General features: G+C 40.4%; 1 protein-coding gene across 1 annotated transcript in view; it reads right to left on the bottom strand.

Moving 5' to 3' along the window:
* The window catches only part of ENPEP (glutamyl aminopeptidase (aminopeptidase A)), a gene marked incomplete at its 5' end in the record, with an annotated part of 25,247 nt that extends 9,482 nt beyond the window's left edge, over positions 1-15,765 (bottom strand). Inside the window, 7 exons of the mRNA XM_009867337.1 lie at positions 3,527-3,678; positions 4,972-5,037; positions 6,402-6,467; positions 10,766-10,900; positions 12,577-12,690; positions 13,314-13,468; positions 15,645-15,765. Coding sequence (XP_009865639.1) covers positions 3,527-3,678; positions 4,972-5,037; positions 6,402-6,467; positions 10,766-10,900; positions 12,577-12,690; positions 13,314-13,468; positions 15,645-15,765 — 809 coding nt within the window. The remainder of the gene's footprint in view (positions 1-3,526; positions 3,679-4,971; positions 5,038-6,401; positions 6,468-10,765; positions 10,901-12,576; positions 12,691-13,313; positions 13,469-15,644) is intronic.
* Positions 15,766-17,002: the final 1,237 nt, after the last annotated feature.

Below are 17,002 nucleotides of genomic sequence, written 5' to 3'. Positions count from 1 at the left end.
AGAATCGAATGATATTTGAAACCAAATGCTAAAAATAAAACTCTAATGTATGTTTTTATTTGTTTTAATGGTTACATTGTTTTATGAAGCCAACTGTGTGCTTATGTACATACACATTTACCACACATCCCTTGTAATGAAATGCAGAGTTTTACCGATAGCTGTTGGCTGTGTTGTAAAGATATTTCTGTGCTATGATACTTTTCCCTGAAAAGCAAAATAAAAAGCATGAAGTGTGCAAGGATGTTTATGCTTTAGAGATAGGGAATAGCAGTAGCTTGTCTTAATAGTTAGTTTTTAACCAATCATTCTCAAAATATATCTGGTGGAGTAGAGTAAGGTTTTGTCCAGCACCTGATGTCGATCTACCAGCCAAGTAAACATGGTTAATATGGGGCCGTGTTGATTATGTACATAAAGTTAAGTCTGAAAGCTGCACAGTTTATCTGGTTCATTTCTATTTTTAGTTTTGGAAATCAATGGATCTGCTAGTGCCCTGTCCTTCTGAGTGCAGTCTTCACCTCTTGGTGACTCTGTGTGCTGGAGAGGGTAATAATTACCCATAATTAGAGAGAGATCATGTGAATGAATTTCCATTGTGCTATGCCATGTAACTTATTACCACAACCGTGAAACATGCAGCCCTGCTAAGCGGTATCTTCATGTCATATCAGATAATAATCTAGCAGGGTACAAAGCAATTAATTTAGTAGAAGATGATTTTATGTGGATGGCTGATGTCAGTGTTAATGATGATGTGTCTAGGGCTTTCTGCAGCCATCAGTTAATCTTTACGACACTGACTTGAAATAAGTGGTGAAGTATTATGAGACCTTTTTTACAGATGGGAAAACTGCAAGAGTTTAAGCAACCACCGTGACACATTAATCAGGACCTTTTCCAGCCTATTGTCCTTCTTCAAGACAACCCTAATTCCACCATTATAAAGCACTGGGGGCCTAATATGACCTTACTTCTTGCTTTTCGATTCCTTGAATACCTTAAGCGGGTCAATTCAGGCTCCTCAGTTCAGGGCATGCCTGGGAGAGAGCTGAGACATTTGGGCTGGAAGGGAGCCATCACACAGCCTCACTAAGACTTCGGCCAGGAAGTCAGGGAAGCAGGATGGTAGAGCATCCCATGAGACTACCTGCACATTCACCTGCACAGGGCAGCTAAAATTATTAACCCTTTTTTGGGCAGTCAGCTGTTGTTCCATGCTAGCATGTTACTGCCCATCCCAGGGAAATTTTTCTTCCACCTTAAATCCCCGCTGACAAAGACTCCATGAAAACCCAAGTGATTGGTCACTAACTTCCAGAAAACACCAAAATTAAGGCTTTGGTATTTCCTACAGCCTCCAGGAAGAAAGATCAACCATTGTTTTTTGTCTTCTGAACAAAAATATCTTAACAGTTTTATAAATTTCCAGATTTTATTAGTTCTCTTAGGGAGTTTACTGCCATGAAATGTAGAGAGGTTATTGTTTGGCCAGAAGCCCCACTATTGTGTTTCACCAAAAGAAAGCTCAAAAGATTTTTTTTTTTTAAATAAACACCTGGTTTTGTAAATACATTTAATGGGAGGGATTTTACTTAGTTTTCTTTATATATTCCTGAAGTTACATACATAAATACTTTTCCTGAGCAGAAGATAAAATAGCTATGTCGTGTTAACTGCGCATATTGAGGACGTGTTCCTGACATGCTATGCTGTAGCTACATATTTGCCCAGCAGCACTATTTTAAGAGCATAGGTTTTTGAACTTCCATTTCTTTTGAGTGCCAGCATGCAGGAGCTCACTCCTTCAAGCCAAGCAAGCCTGAAACAAGCAGGCAGCTCTAGAGACTATCCCTGCAGGGTTCAGAGAATAAAGCATGCACAAGGCCTGGAGTTTTCACAGCTTAAATCAAAGCCCTGCACTCAGACATGAGATAGACTAGTCCCACCTGGGGTGGGGTCTCTTCAGGGGCTTCCTCATCCTCACCTGTGAGGGTGGAAGGAGGAGGTATTTTTTTTTCAGTGGATTGACTTTTAGGCAAGGGAGTAAGTCTGTCCCAGGATAGATAATATCAGCATTATAATACATTCTACTGCATTTTATTAAGAAGTCATTTATAAAAACCATATATGCAGGAAAAATTCCCCGCTCACATTAGGAATGTCAGGGGCAGTGCACAACTCAGCTTCTTGACAGGTTAAAGTAGGTACAGTGCTGGGATTTATAGTCAAGAAATGATAAATCGCAACGTACTGTAAGTCTTAAAGTCAAGAAAAAGTAGGATTCCTGAGTCTGCTACCTCAAAGCATAAGTCAAAATTTTCAACACAAAGAAGTGTTTTTGACTGAGCGGTTTGTAACACCAGTGTTCAGATGGCACACTGCAGTAGTTTGCAGCTGGGGTTGCTTCAGAAGCCTGCAAACTTTTCTGCGTATGTTGGGAGAAATAAAACATTGCAAATATACAGGTAATTATCTCATCCCAACTCTTTCTATACCTGTCCAAAACTACCAATTCCATTGGCCTTCTCATTGCTCAAGCTTTTTATTTTTACTCAGAATGAAACGAGGTGGCCACAACTGTTTCTTCATTTTCTCCTTGTTCTTGCTCTTTTTATTAAAGTAAACAGTAGAAGTAAACGGAAAAGCGAATTTGGGTAGATTTAGTTCTGGTTCATACTGGCAAGTTTTATTGGTTTAGTTGATTTGGGTAGTCCAAGGAATGAAATCTTCCCACTATGGGTTAATTTTAATCTGTTTCATAAATGTTACCAAAGTTGTATTGCCTCAAAATGGGGGCTCACTAAGAACACACACAATGCCAGCTCTGAACAGCTCTTCAGCTAGTCAATGCTAGCTGGTGCAGCCAAGCCATTTCTCTGTGCAGGGCCACCAGCCTACAGGTAGGGTTCATATCCCCTCAGGTTAGTCACCTGTTAATTAAGAAATATGCCCTTGTAAAGTATCCCTCCTATCTTGAATAGCTCTTGATGAGGATTAATAACATTTATACATGACTAGCTATTTCACAATAACTCATGTTTTTAAGATGTAGAGAAGACACTGTATTTCATGTGAAGACCCTGTGATGTATTATAGATCCCATACCATATAGGAAAAGGAATAAACTATCATGGCATAAAATACCTGGATCATGGTATCTGATTTCTGGACAGAGAAAATTTTGTGTCAGTTTTCCTTAGTCTGGCAAACTATAGTTTGCAGTGGTTCAAGAGATGACTTGCAATCATCTGAGCTATCTGACTGTGGAAATAAGATTTTCTGAGAGACTTTTTTCAATTTTACTTTGCTATATTTGAGAAAGAAACTCTGAGACAAAGAGATGATGCTGTCCTAAAATTTAAATACTTATATCTAACTTCCTGTTGGTTTCTTTTTAAAAACAATTGCTGACAGTAAGTTTAGCAAGAATGGGTATAAGACTGCCTACGTGTTTGTCATTTGAAGATAATAACCATACAGGATTTCTACCTGTTTTGGATAGACTTTTACAGAAGGAACTTACCCAAGATCAGAAGGAGGGTGAGAAGCATTTGCACTGGGATCCAAGAGAAAACGTTTCTGTGTCAATACTGAATTATCTCCCATCTCCAAAACTGGGTAGCCCATCTGCCTCGTCCATGTGTCCATGACTTCCTTCACAGGTTTATTACTTGCCTATGAATGATGGAAGAAGGTTTCAGTGAAAAAGCAAATTCAGTTCAAAGAGGAAAAAAGATACATTTCTCTGATACTGAGAGAAAGAAGACCAGGAATTGGCAGAAAGAGCATGTTCAGTACAAAAAATACTCCATTAAATCCTTTTATGGTGCTTGTCATTGAAAGAAGGAGCAAGCTGAAAACTTGAACACAGAAAGAGGAAGTGAAAAGTGTGTGGGCAGGAGACTGGCCAGCAACATGGACAAGAAATACTGAGCAACCTTTGAGGCCCCTTGCATGCTCTAAGATCTCTCATTTTTTTCTAAGGAAATAACAGAACGAGACAGAAAGGATATAAAGAGACTTCTCAAAAGACAGAAAGGATATGAAGAGACTTTTCAAAACTGGAAATCTCCTTGCAGCATTCCCTGCTTTGAGTGCGAAGGAGGAGCTAGTACCAAAAACCAGCAGCTGCAATAATGTAAAATTCAACCCATTCTATGGACCAAGAACTTCTGTCCTAGAGACTGGAGCTGGAGAAAGATACCACTGCCTTCCCAGGATGCCACATGTGAGGGAAGGGAGCTAGGATCACTGTCTCCTTCTTCAGATGAGTTAGATGACTTGAAGATGCAGAGCACCAGAAAGAGAGCAAAAAGTTGTTCTGCTGAGCAGGAAGAAGTCTGGAATCAAGGAGAAGTTGAGAGCTTGAAAGGAGACACAAAAGTGCAACTTGGGCTGTGTGAGTGTCCACAGTGGTGGAAGGAAAGGAAACCTGATCAGGGAAGATCCTGGAAGTATGCAAGTGGGTTTTGAGGATAATGAGGTAGATGGAAAAAAACCAGCCCAGCCTCAAGGGCAAGAAAAGATCAGAAAATGGTGGCACAGAGAATTACCCAATTGGGACTCAGAAGCTAGAGGCAGAGATAGGTATCAACATTACTTGGGAGTGGATACTGTTGAGAGCTTTCAAACAGCTGAATCTGGTGAGAGACAAAGGAGAGTATGGGGTGCATGTGTGCAGTGGATGAGGGATGTTTTCACCACAGAATGAGTTTGGGAAGAAGGCTGTTTGTTTGCAAGTCCTCCTTTCTTTTTTCTTATTCCCTTCCCATAGTCTTATGCCAAAAAATGAGAAAATAATAAATATTTACTAGAAATAAGATATGTCAGAATATTCTAGGAGGCTGCCTAGCTTATGATCGCTCATTTACAGAAGAGCTACAGAATATAACAAGTTTGGAAAATAGAAATCAGCGGCTGAGATATGACACACTTATTAGCAAGGGTCTGGATTGCTGCAAAACATACCTCTTCCAGAGCTTCCCAAAATTGTTGTGTCTTGGCATTCTGGAAATGGTATTTCTTCAAATATGCCTAGAGAGAGGTAGAAGACTGTGAAAATACTACCAAGTTATTCTTCTTTGCCTATGAAAGTAATATACCTATTCAGTTGTACAGAGATACAGAGAGTACAGAGGTTACAGGTCAGCTGTACACAGTATCTTTCCATGAGCAGTAACATTGTGAGCAGGAGGTTAACTGGATCAACGTTCAGCTGATGAAGTTCCTTTGCTTTCCAATGCATCCCGTAATGCTAAAAGTCAGGATTTTCCAATGTGACTGGTTAGCATGAAATAAATTTGTACTTGAATAATTTTTCGTATATCGTTTGAATGGACACCAGCATATTCTGTCTAATGCAAGAGCTGTTTTAGAAGGAGGGAGCTATTTCAGGAGATTTCACTAGCTTTGGACTCAGAGTGGAATAGGCACGTCTAGTCACCTCTATATTGTGATCAAAATTACTGTTATGAGGAATAATGGTAACCAGCTAAGTGTTTGCACCTCCTAAAGACTATTCCTGTCCCATGTCTTACCTGGCTGCTTAGCGGCTGCTTCCCTACCCCTGTGATCTGGATCCTGGTGGTGTTTAGTCAGTAGATGGTGCTGTTTGTTTCACTGTTAGCTATGGATGCCTATTAAACGCTCTTGAAAGCTCTGAGGGGACCATCAAGGTGGCTGTATTTTCCTATCTTGTGGAACTGTCCTGACTGAATATATGAAAGGAAAAATAAAGAAAAATACAACTGTCTTGTATTAGCCCATAAATGTGCTCTCCCGGAAGGAGGGAGGTAAGAACAAACGTTCTTTAACTCTTTGTTGGCTGAGAGGAAAGGGCAGGTAACCTTCCCTTTTCTGGGAGGGCTCCTTTCTCCCATTATTTCTCTCGGTGATTTTGTAGTATCATATTTATCCTTCCGTGAGAAAGGACTATGAACTCTGCAACATCTCCCTTTTCTACTCCCTGTTACCTTGGCTCTCTAGGATTGGCTGTCCCTGCGTCAGGGCATGTAGGAACATAAGAGCATCGTTGCGTAGCAGGCTTGGGTGGATTGAAGGATGATCGCTATATGAAGCTGCAGACACACTTTACAGCTAAATGAGGGGATCCTAGTTGAGAAGAGGATAAGAGTGGAGTGGAGGAGGTTTCTCCACTAAAAGCTGTCATGAATTTAGGTTCTCACTGGCAGGCTATTAAATCTTAATACAGTTCATATTCCTGCTTCTGTGGGAGCCTGGAACTTCTTCCCCTTGATGTTGCCTGTTCAGTACTGAAATGCATGAAATACTATTGCTACTAATATCAGGATCTCTGATGTTAATTTTTTGAATGATGGCTTTGCTACTGTCACATGAGGATGGGCTGCATTTCTGGTGTGTTTTGGTGCCACCCTTACCTGACAGCCTTTTTGGAAGAGGCCTGGTGTAATCCAGTCTTGAATCATTCTGAGGATTGATGCACCCTGAGGACAAAGAGAAAGGGGAGAAGGTCATTCCATCTGGCTCTAACAGTGGATTTCCATTCATCTAAAAAGCAACATGTGAATGAATATTTTATAAAGCAAAAATAGAAACCATCTATCTGACTAAGAAAGTGTTTCTTCTGATTCCTTCACGGCATGGCACACTTGCCTGCCGGAGCTTAATTCTAGATATGAGAGCTGGTTTTTAGCTGTGATCAGGCTTCTGTTTCCAAGTGCAGCAGTCTTGGGAAGGGCTCCCAAGACCTGCTGCTGGGCGTTACTGTCCTGCTGCTCTACTAGCTTGTGTGAGCAGAGCTCCTTGTTTCACTTTGAACAGGACAGGGGTGAGGGCAGCTGGGGAACTAGTCCTGTCCAGCAGCACAATCGGACAGAGGAATGACTTCAGCTGAATGCCCAGCAGGTAAGAGACTCCAAAAATGCTGCAACTCTGGGGCTTTATGTGATGGAGATGCCAATTTAAGATTTGGAATGAGCTTTGCTGAGGGTTGCTGTAAAAGTTTTGGCCTCTGAAACAAGGTGGAACTGGGATCAGAGAGGTTACCTGGGTGTCACAGAAAAACAAACAGTTAGGAACTGGAAAGAAGAAAGAAGTAAAGACAAGACAGGAGAGAGAAGTAGAAAAGTCATGTGGAACAAAGAATGGAGTTGGCACCAAATGACGAAAAACAAAAGCAGTGCAAACCCAATCTAAACCACAAAATACGATTTTAGGATTAGCAAGTTTTCATTTTCTGAACTAAATCAAAGGGCAGCTGAGAGCCTAATGCTATGAATGGTTTAAGAATCCAGTTGTCCTATGAAAACAAGAATGTTATCTGAACTGCCAGTAAATCCTGTCTCCCCTATTTACATGTCTGAGAATAACAACTTGACTGCAGAAGTCACAGCAGAAGGACTGTTTGAGCAAATACGCTTCAAACTGCTTTCCAGACTATAGTTGCAGAGTCAAGGTGGTCAGTAGATGACTCTTTTCTGGTACAGTAATTTAATGTGTTTGCCATGAAATATGTTCAAAAATGATTCAGTAAAATTCAGAGCAGATCTCCATCACTGGTAATCATAAGGCTACTTCTGAGTAATGGCAATCATAAAGCCACATCTATGCTCTAGGGTACCTCAGTTGCTTGATTGTGTCTATCAGCCCTTTCTTATCTGATATCACCTCTCATAAACAATCCCCTCCCATTTATATTAAAAATCAGAATAGAAATAAGCACTTGTGTGTACATTTGGGAACAGCAGAGATCTCTTTTGCTTTAAATCGTAATGTATGTTTAGCCCATTCCATCTTCTGCTACTGCTTTTCAGTCTTGTCCCCCTACTCTTTGTCATTCCTCTGTAGTCTGTATTGCAGTGCATTTGAGAAAAACTTATCCCAACAAAACCACCGGTTATAGGAATTCCAGTGTTTTAATAACTTTCCTTTCTTTCAACTATTTGGGCAGGTTCAGGAGAGTGACCTTGATCTGAATAGCTGACTTTGTCTGATGGGGATGTAGGGGGGAGTCTTTTATCAACACCCACATAACCTCTCCTAGAGAGCTGTAGTAATTGCCAAGTATATGACAAGACTGTATGTGGCAGAAACATGAAAAGTTTAATCCTAAACGTCTTTAGCTGGGGCCTTCCAAAAATGTGGAACTCCAAGAGCAAATTTCTGGCAGAACTTATTCAAGTATTTGTTTTCTGAAAAGCTGATTAATGTTTGAACCGCAAAGGCAAAAAAATCTCATTAATAGAATGTTTCAAATTGTAGGAGAGGATTAAACTGGAAAAGAGGTGAAATGCCATTACTTTTCAAGCACAGAATATATACATTAATTGTGTAGTCAACAGGTCTACCATTGTACAGCTTTCCTAGATGTGTAATGCCCTAATGATCATATAGCAGCTAGCGGTTCCCTTACAGAATACACTGCAGTGACTCCACGGACCCTTAGGCAATTCATTAGAGTTTTAAGAATGTATAAGGACTGTAATTACTCTGGTAAAACTAACAGAGAGCATTCCAGATTATGTTTTATTTGTTTAGTGCTGAATATTATCATGAGATTGTTTTTATAAGAAAAATGCAGAAGAGAGGCCAAAATAAAGCCAAAAAGAAACAAGTTCATTTTGTCACATGTTTATATATAAATACTAACAGTAATTTGAGCTAAATCTACATGAAGACTTTCTCATTCAAGCCAAATTATATCCCAAGCCAAATTATATCCCAAGCAGACTGTTCCCAAACAATGCACGAATCCTCAAGTGTTTTTGCTTAAAAAAAAATGAGTTCATGTACCAATTATCTAGGCACAAAGAGATGAGTAAAAGCTAGATTTTTTTCTCCATTGTTTTTTCAGACCATGCAAAAGTTTGTCTCTTGCTAAGCTTACCACTCCAATACGTTTTGGTCCAGAGAATTTGATTTAGTTCTGTATGTTTCTTGACTTTTGTTGGTTTGATTTAAGAACAGTGTTACACAATGCAGGTTTTCACATGGTTTATGATTTGACTGTGAGGCATTTATGGTGTAATAAATACTGGTTGTAGTATTGGATAGAGGATTTAACAATTGAAAACAGAAAACCCATGGAAATGGATGGATCAAGTCTAGCTAATAAAAGTAATATCTATGGCTACAGACTAGCATAGTTAAAGTCAATATAATACATACTTTATGTTTAGCTGATAATGGGAGCTTGGAGGGCAAGCAGAAAGCAGGATTTAATAGTGGTGGATTTTGTGTGTTCAGTGGAAACTTACTATGCATCAGATAGAAAAGGAACACTGACAGACATACAGGAAGATGTCAACACAAACAGCAGCATGGCAAATGGCTGATTGAGGAGTGAGTGAGCAGAATCCTGGCTCCTTCCTCACCTTGGTGGCATATGCGACGGTGAGAGACAAGAGGGACAGGGGGTGTTTCCTCCTGTGCTCCAGACTTGTCTCTTAATGCAACTCTTAAAATGAGTAGAAGTAACAGTGTTGTCAGGATGCTTGAGTCAAGGGACACCCTGGTTAGATGTCACACAGATGCTCTGTGTCTAAGGACAAAATGGCTTTGGCTATGCCTGATATGGGGACAGATGAGCTGGTTTCAGCCTCCTAGCCTGGATCATGCTGTCCACATCAAAGTGGTGACCCTCAGCTTCTCTAATGCTCTGAAGCTCAAAGCACTTTTCCACAAGTGCTGAGCTCCTGCTTGTCGCCCCACACAACCAGAGGCTGTGGGCTCAGGGAGGCTTCTGTGCGCCCTGGTCACAGCAGCGGTTGAGTGGCACTAACACCCTGGCTCTTGCTGCTCAGATAGACCCAGGGTGTTTTTCCAGTCACTTCCAGCTGGCTTCTGAGTGAGCCTTTACAGACGCGAGTCCTCACTACCACTGACAGGAACAGCTTAAGGATGAGCAAATGTCAGATACCTAATGGGGCCCTCTACCTGCTCCTGGGCTACAGACTACGGTACTTCAAGTCAGTCCTGGGCTCTACAACTCTCTGTGAAATGTGGAGCTAACTTATCTCCCAGTTTAGGGCCAAGGTTGGTAGAAGCTGGTGTGGCCCATCTTTGCTGAGGCTTCTTGGGTGGCTGGAATACTGTGAGCAACATGTGACAAGACAAGAAGTTATTTTCCTGTTTTTATGGCTTGCTTCCCTGCTTTGCTTCCTCAAAACAGAAGTTATACTGCCCTGAAGGTGTGATCGGGAAGTGAAAGAGAGGACACCTGGACATCTGACCTTGTGTTAGATTATGAGGCTTGGCCTATCTAGGCTGCATCAACACATGAAGTGATGGGAGAGGGAGGTGCCTAAGCACCATATCTGGTTTAGGATAGTTTTAAAACCAACAACTCTAGCGGCAGAAACTGCTGACACCGATTTGCCTGCACCTCTGCATGCTGTGAGCTGGTGTGCATGGCACACACAGTGGCTGACCAAGGCTCTGGCTGCACTGTTCCTCTCACAACTGCTTTTGACTGAATCATCACTGACAGCAGTTGGGAATGTCTCAGAAAAAAGATCTGCACAGACACGACCCAGGTGCCATCCCTAGAGGTGGGATAGATGTTGGGATAGAGATGGGTAGATGTTGTGCTGAGGGACGTGGCTTAGTGGTGTTGATAGGGCTAGGACAAATGTTGGGCTCAATGATCTTGAAGGTCTCTTCCAACTGAAACTGTTCTATGATTCTAAGAGCTATGATTATGAACTCCCCTCATAATAATTCATCTTCGCTTCCAAGTCTCCACTTTGTTTGCAGCCAAAGTCACAACAGGAGGATATCCTACCTTACTGTAGGATATCCCATCAAACACTGAGGTGATTTCAGCTGGAGATGACACGTTGACCACAATTGGGTGAGAAGACAGCAATGAGTCATCCTTCATTACAGGAAGCACATCATCAATTAAAACCTGTTCAAACTGAGAAAGATAAGAGGTCAGAATATGAATAAAGGCAGGACTATACGTCTAACTCCACATAATATATAGCTTGAACTGCAGTTTCTCTAGGAGGAGGCAGCTGGAAATGGAATCAAATTTCACCTCCTCTAAAGAAGGACTTGCAAACTTGTACTTTACATCTGAGAGGGGAGGGATACAGTTTTCCCTTAACTCAGATATATTGCCACTTGCAAATTCTGTTTTCCTGTGTGTATCATAACACAAAAACCCTCACAGAAGGCAAAAAAAAGGAGACTGTATTATCAATTACAGTAGAGTGACAATATCTGCAAAGCCTTATGGACTTCTCTTGCAAAAACAGAGCTAGGAAGGGAGGGAAGGAGGGTTCTCTGTCTCAAGATTTAAAATTTTTTCAAAGAGGTTATAATTTCTTAAAAATAGTAAGTGGTCTTCAGTCAAAATCCCCCTACTTCCTAGTCAATCAAAAAAACCCTAAATTTCTGTTTAGTTTACCTCTTCTAATACTCACTAGAATGATAATACTGAAATGGCTCCAGATCTTAAATGAACATGGTATCTAGATACAAAAGGGTCTTTTAAATTTTAAGCTCAGTAATTAAAATTTTTTTCTATGTAGTTAGCACAACAGGTCCTCTACTTTACAGTGCAAAAGAAGTGACCTAGGAATGATTTTGTTCTCAGCTTCATGTAACATGGTTGAGAAAAGATATTTACTGGGAGCAGGGGGGAGGCAGGGGAAACTTGGTAGGAACTGCCTGCCTTTGAAAGTTACCAGGCTTCAGGGCTGGTAGATTTTGACAACAGGCTCAATCTATGCAAATCCTACCCTGCTTCTTTCCACTGGCATATGTTATATATTTTCTAGTATCCAGAATCTCATTACACCTGGTCAGCTGCGGGGATATATGTGTGCCATCACATCTGTTTGGGAGGGGAGGAAGGAGAGAGCAAGAAACCTCCCTTTATTCCCACACTGTCATTATTCCTCAGAGTATAGTGTGTATTTCAGGCTACCCTCTCTGTTTGCACCCCCCTCAAAGTGGCTGGGGTTGGTTTTGCTGCACAGTTAGCCACTTTAACTACCTATTTTTGCACTGTGCAGAGTAGAGGTTGTCTGAGCTGGAGCATTTGAAATGACACTTAAAATGCTGGCAGCAGCTGAACAGGGGATCTGGTATTTTCCTTGTTTTTTCCTTTCCTTTTTCACAGCCCAAGCTGTGGAGACAGGCCCAGGTTTTCAACCCTCACCAAGTTGGACAACGATCCTAAGACAAGTCACATGAAGAGACACTGCAAGCCCAACTAAATAAATAAAGGGGAATCTCCATCTTCCAGGGTTAGACCTTTAAATAACCTTGCAAAATTGCTAAAGCTCTGTCCAGAATCCACCTAGGTATTATTTGCCATAATAATAACCAAACACTTGACTCACTTGTTAAAAAATAATCACTCTTCTCCGCAGACTAAAACTTTATAAAGTTTACTTTGAATAATTTCTGACCATAATATGGGTAGGTGGAAAAGCTTAAACTAACTTTTTATTTATGTTGCACCACACTATGTTAGTTTTCTATAAATATACTTTAAATCTTCATTGTCCTTGACTGATTTTTACTCTGTTCCATAATGGTTCTCCCAGTCCCCGCAGCCCACCACAAGAAGGAAATAATTACCATTTGCCAATCTGGTTCCGTAGCATTTACTCCCAGGAACTCAAAATAACTGGCAAATCCTTCATTTAACCACAAGTCATCCCACCAGTCCATGGTCACAATATTTCCAAACCACTACAATTATAAACATTGAAAGATGTAGTGTTAGCTAAAGGGTAAATGTACAAGTAAGTATCTCACATATCCACAGAGAAGATTCATTTATTCACTTTTCTTCCCATTGCCAGATGAAAATAACCATAATTCTGGGGTTTAAATAGGAATTCAGGCCTTGCCTTGTGTTAAAACATCACTTCTATTATAAAATTACATATTACTAGGAAGATTGCTAATGATTTGTATACCACTGGAAATATTTGTAGTTTCTTCCTCTTGATGTGATGATTTATGCTTGTAAGGATATGATTTCAGACAGCCTCCACAGTATATAGTTGTCCCTATTTTCTTGCCCAGAAGAGACATCTGCACGTACAAATTAGTTCTTTTAAGATATTTTAGACAGATTTTCATTAGCTGACTCACAGTCTGCACCCAAGCATTTTCCTGAGAAAAATTCAAAGACAGTAGTTACAGTACTCTAAAGCTCTATGGGGGAACTGTTTCAGCATGATATTTTACAATCAAATTGTGAGCACATGTAGACCCTGAGATGGAGATAATGACAGTGTTTGCAAGATTAAAATGTTGTGACTACACATCTGAAGCACTGTAAAAATGAGTCATGTCCTAAAACGTACCTGATGAACGAGCTCATGGGCTATCACAGCAGCTACTCTCTGTTTGTTGGAAGTGGCCGACTCAGTGGGGTCATACAGCAGGTTTGTTTCTCTGTATGTGATCAGCCCCCAGTTCTCCATAGCACCTGTCCCAAAATCTGGAATAGCTATTTTATCTACATTGAAAGAAAGACAACATGATTACTACTGTATCCTTTAAGCCACTCTGCTTGCCCTCTTTCTGTTTATTTGCAGCCTGTTTTGCTTACCATTTTTGGCTCTTGCTTACTGCTGTGGGCTGCAGTCTATAACCTGTGTTTAAAAAGCAGAGAACTGGCCTACAGCAGCTGACAGCAAATGCTCTGGATCTCCTGAGATTAACAGAGCTAGGAGAAGTTGCACGAGCTGAGGAACTGCCCTGCAAGGTGATGCTATGCCACCTCCTGGGAGTGTGCATATCGTACATTACTTAATTTTGGCTCCAGAAATTAATAGTATTGTCTGGGGATGTGCTGTAGGCAGTAAACCTCCTGGAGCTATCTGTAGCATAATGAGGCATATCATTGGTTGTCACACTGCTGTATTAAAAATATTTATTGACATGTTAACTGAGGTAAATCCTCCACGCAGTGAACAACATCTGCTTCTATTTGCAGCCATTTGAGGGGGTTACTCATTTATGGTCAGTAATCAATACAGGTTTAAATGAGAATTGCCAGCTTGTTTGGACTGGCATTTTCTCTGCAAGTAATGACCATGGCCTTTCTATACGGGTTTGTGAAAACACAGAATTGGCTTTAAAACTGAATAGAACAAACAACCCTACTCCACCCTAACAGAAGACAGGAGTTACTTTTTTTAATTTAAACAACTTGATTACAGAATCAAAGCTGATAGTCTGGCAAGAGATTCAGACAGTCAAAACAAGAATCACAATGAAAATGAAAATTCCAGAAGCCATAAATCAATATGAAATATAATATTTAAATAAACAATTATGCAGAAACAGATTTGATTCATCGGGTTTGATTCAGATGATGGCTGAGGGAACAACACAGTAAGTCAAGATTTGTGATCTAACAGACATTCTGAGAAAAAATTGTATAAAATCTAAAGGAGCATCTATCCTCTGAAACTTCTGACAGGGTATTACCAGTACACCCTATAGCACAGATGGACCCCTCTCCGTATGCTGATGTGGCAAAGTCATCAGGTTTTTATTGAAATGAAGGTCTGAATATGAAGAGCAGGTGAGATACAGTCCAAATTATTACCAGGGACCAGTGTGAAAAAGAACAATGTATTATGCTGGTTTCCCTAATTCTGCTGTTACTGAAATGCAAACAGATATTTACAATAAACTCAGATGAGGTTTCGAAAGGAGGAGGTAAAAATCTGTTGTTAAAGTGAGTTAGCCTGATAGGTACATATATGAATAGCCAATATAAGTTTTGCATAGTATTGTTAATTGTCCTCAAAGTTCGAGGGTTTTTTTCCCCCCCCATTACATTGCCTTGGCTTGTTTGTAGTTAATATTTTTCCATCCTTTTAAGTTCATGAGCCTAAGTGAATTACCTCTTTGGAGGTCTTTGGAAGGGGCATTTTCAAAACTTTGATTACATTCTCACCCTTATTAGTTCAAACTGCACAAATTAGATTGAGAATCCAGATAGCCCAAGCTAAAGAATGCCCAACTGCACTACTTTCTCTTTGCTTGTTTTATAACCAGCAGCAAAATTTCATAGCGTGCCCAGTCCTCTGGGTCTTTATTTAACCCAGCAGTAGAAACTACAAATTATATGCTGGACCACATTCATTTTTCTAAGAAGCAGATACACACCCACTTTGCATTGACGTTAATAAATAGTATGACATATTCTCTGGCAGTTTATATCTTCACTTATCTCACTGCTGACTTTTGTCCAGAAGTTCCCATGGAAGTGATGCATATTTTTCTCAATTTTTTTCTGGCTCTATTTTAGATCATGATGTTCCTTTGCGGATGACACCAATGCTTCCTCTGATTTTTCACAAGACATTTTAAAACAACCATGCCAGGACTCGTGCTTCAATTCAGCAAACTGAACGGTAAGAACTGGTAACTAAACTGTTACTGAGACCAACCCTCCCATCATGACATTTAAGAACATCTTAAATTACATGGGTACAGTTTTAAAACAAGGTGGTATAATATCAGCAGTTAGCAACCAAATATTTTTATGCTATTTTCCACCAAAGCACAGAGACTTCTAGGAGAAACATAATCATGACGGTAAAATAAAAAAATTAAGTATTGTTATTTGAAATTCTTATCTGTATTTTTCTATATGAAATATAGGAATTAATAATCACCTAGTTTTGGAAGAGAATAGCTCAAATTAAAGTATTCTTCAAAGAAGTCGAATACAGTTTTTGTTACATTTGCTGCGTATTCAGCCGTGCTTATTTGCTGTGGCTGGGCATAAACTCTCAGCTGTAAAACACAGAGCAACAATTAGAACAGTCATCAGTTAAAAGAAATTAGAAGGTGGCAAGCATTGAAAAGACATTTAACATACATACCTATAACACTGCAGGTTTTCTCTGAGGGACTGGCCTGAACACTAAATTCTGTTTCCTAACACATTTCTTCAACAAAGATTTTCACGTGTCGTACATAAGAGACCACGTTAATATAATCGTACTTTCTACAGTATGCCTAAATTGTAAAACTGGTGAGAGCCATGTTCAGAACCTCACAGTGGCCATGCCCAGAGCAGTGCCTAGGTTCATACCAGTCCCTCCTTCCCCAATGCTTAGTTTTCTCTAGAAGAAAACTGGGCAAACACAATCAAATGGAATCCACTTCATTCATTCATCTGGACTGACCCCATCAGACCAATCTTAAGTACATCTGCTCCAAAATGTGTCTGAAGCTCATAGCACCTTATTTTCTTCAATATCTTCCTACCTTTCCTACCTGCTATCATAATTTCCTCTTGTCCTTACATATTTGAAGATCTCAGACTCTTTGAACATAGTGTGTTTACTATATCTGTAACTCTCCCTGGACATGCTGGCCCATGCAGGTTGAGCAGCTGTTTGCCCAGGACCTCAGGCCATATGGCCACCCAGTCACAGCTGTGGTGCCTGATGGATTGCTGTGCCTCTAGAGACCCCAGATGAAAATCAGCCTTCTGTCTTCCCACCAGGCAGGTCCAGGAAAACTGGCATATTTTGTAGCCCTGTGCAGGATGAGAGACCATTTCTGTGCTCCTTTTGCATATTTGAGCATTCTTTTCTTCCTGAATACAAAAAAACAGCGTAGTGAGTGCTGACCTCTCCATCCCTGGGCTTGGTGCCCAGGACTGCTTTGGCTGTTACTGTCAAGCAGTAAGAAGCCTCAGGCCCTGGAGGACTAGAGTCCTTATGGCACAGATAACGATGAGAAGGCCTACAGCTTGAAAAATCCTTTTGGGATGTTATCTCCACATCATGAAGACAAAACTTAGTTTCAGAATATATGGAGTTTTTTTGTGGGTCTTTCCCTCAATCTCTTTGTCCCGAAGCTCACTGTGCTGTCTACCCCAGAGCAGAGCCATAGCACTGGAGTGTTGTCTTGGGTTACAATATGTAACCAAAAATGTGTAATTCTATTTTCATCTGTTGAAACCGGCTGGAAGAATTTGTTTTATTTTGCTTTGTTTTTTTCATTCCGTGTTAACTCCAGG

This window comes from Apaloderma vittatum, unplaced genomic scaffold, assembly GCF_000703405.1.
Source record: "Apaloderma vittatum isolate BGI_N311 unplaced genomic scaffold, ASM70340v1 scaffold32753, whole genome shotgun sequence".
Lineage (NCBI taxonomy): Eukaryota > Metazoa > Chordata > Aves > Trogoniformes > Trogonidae > Apaloderma > Apaloderma vittatum.
The sequence above is the reverse complement of the archived record's forward strand: the minus strand, read 5'-3'. Positions and strand labels throughout refer to the sequence as shown.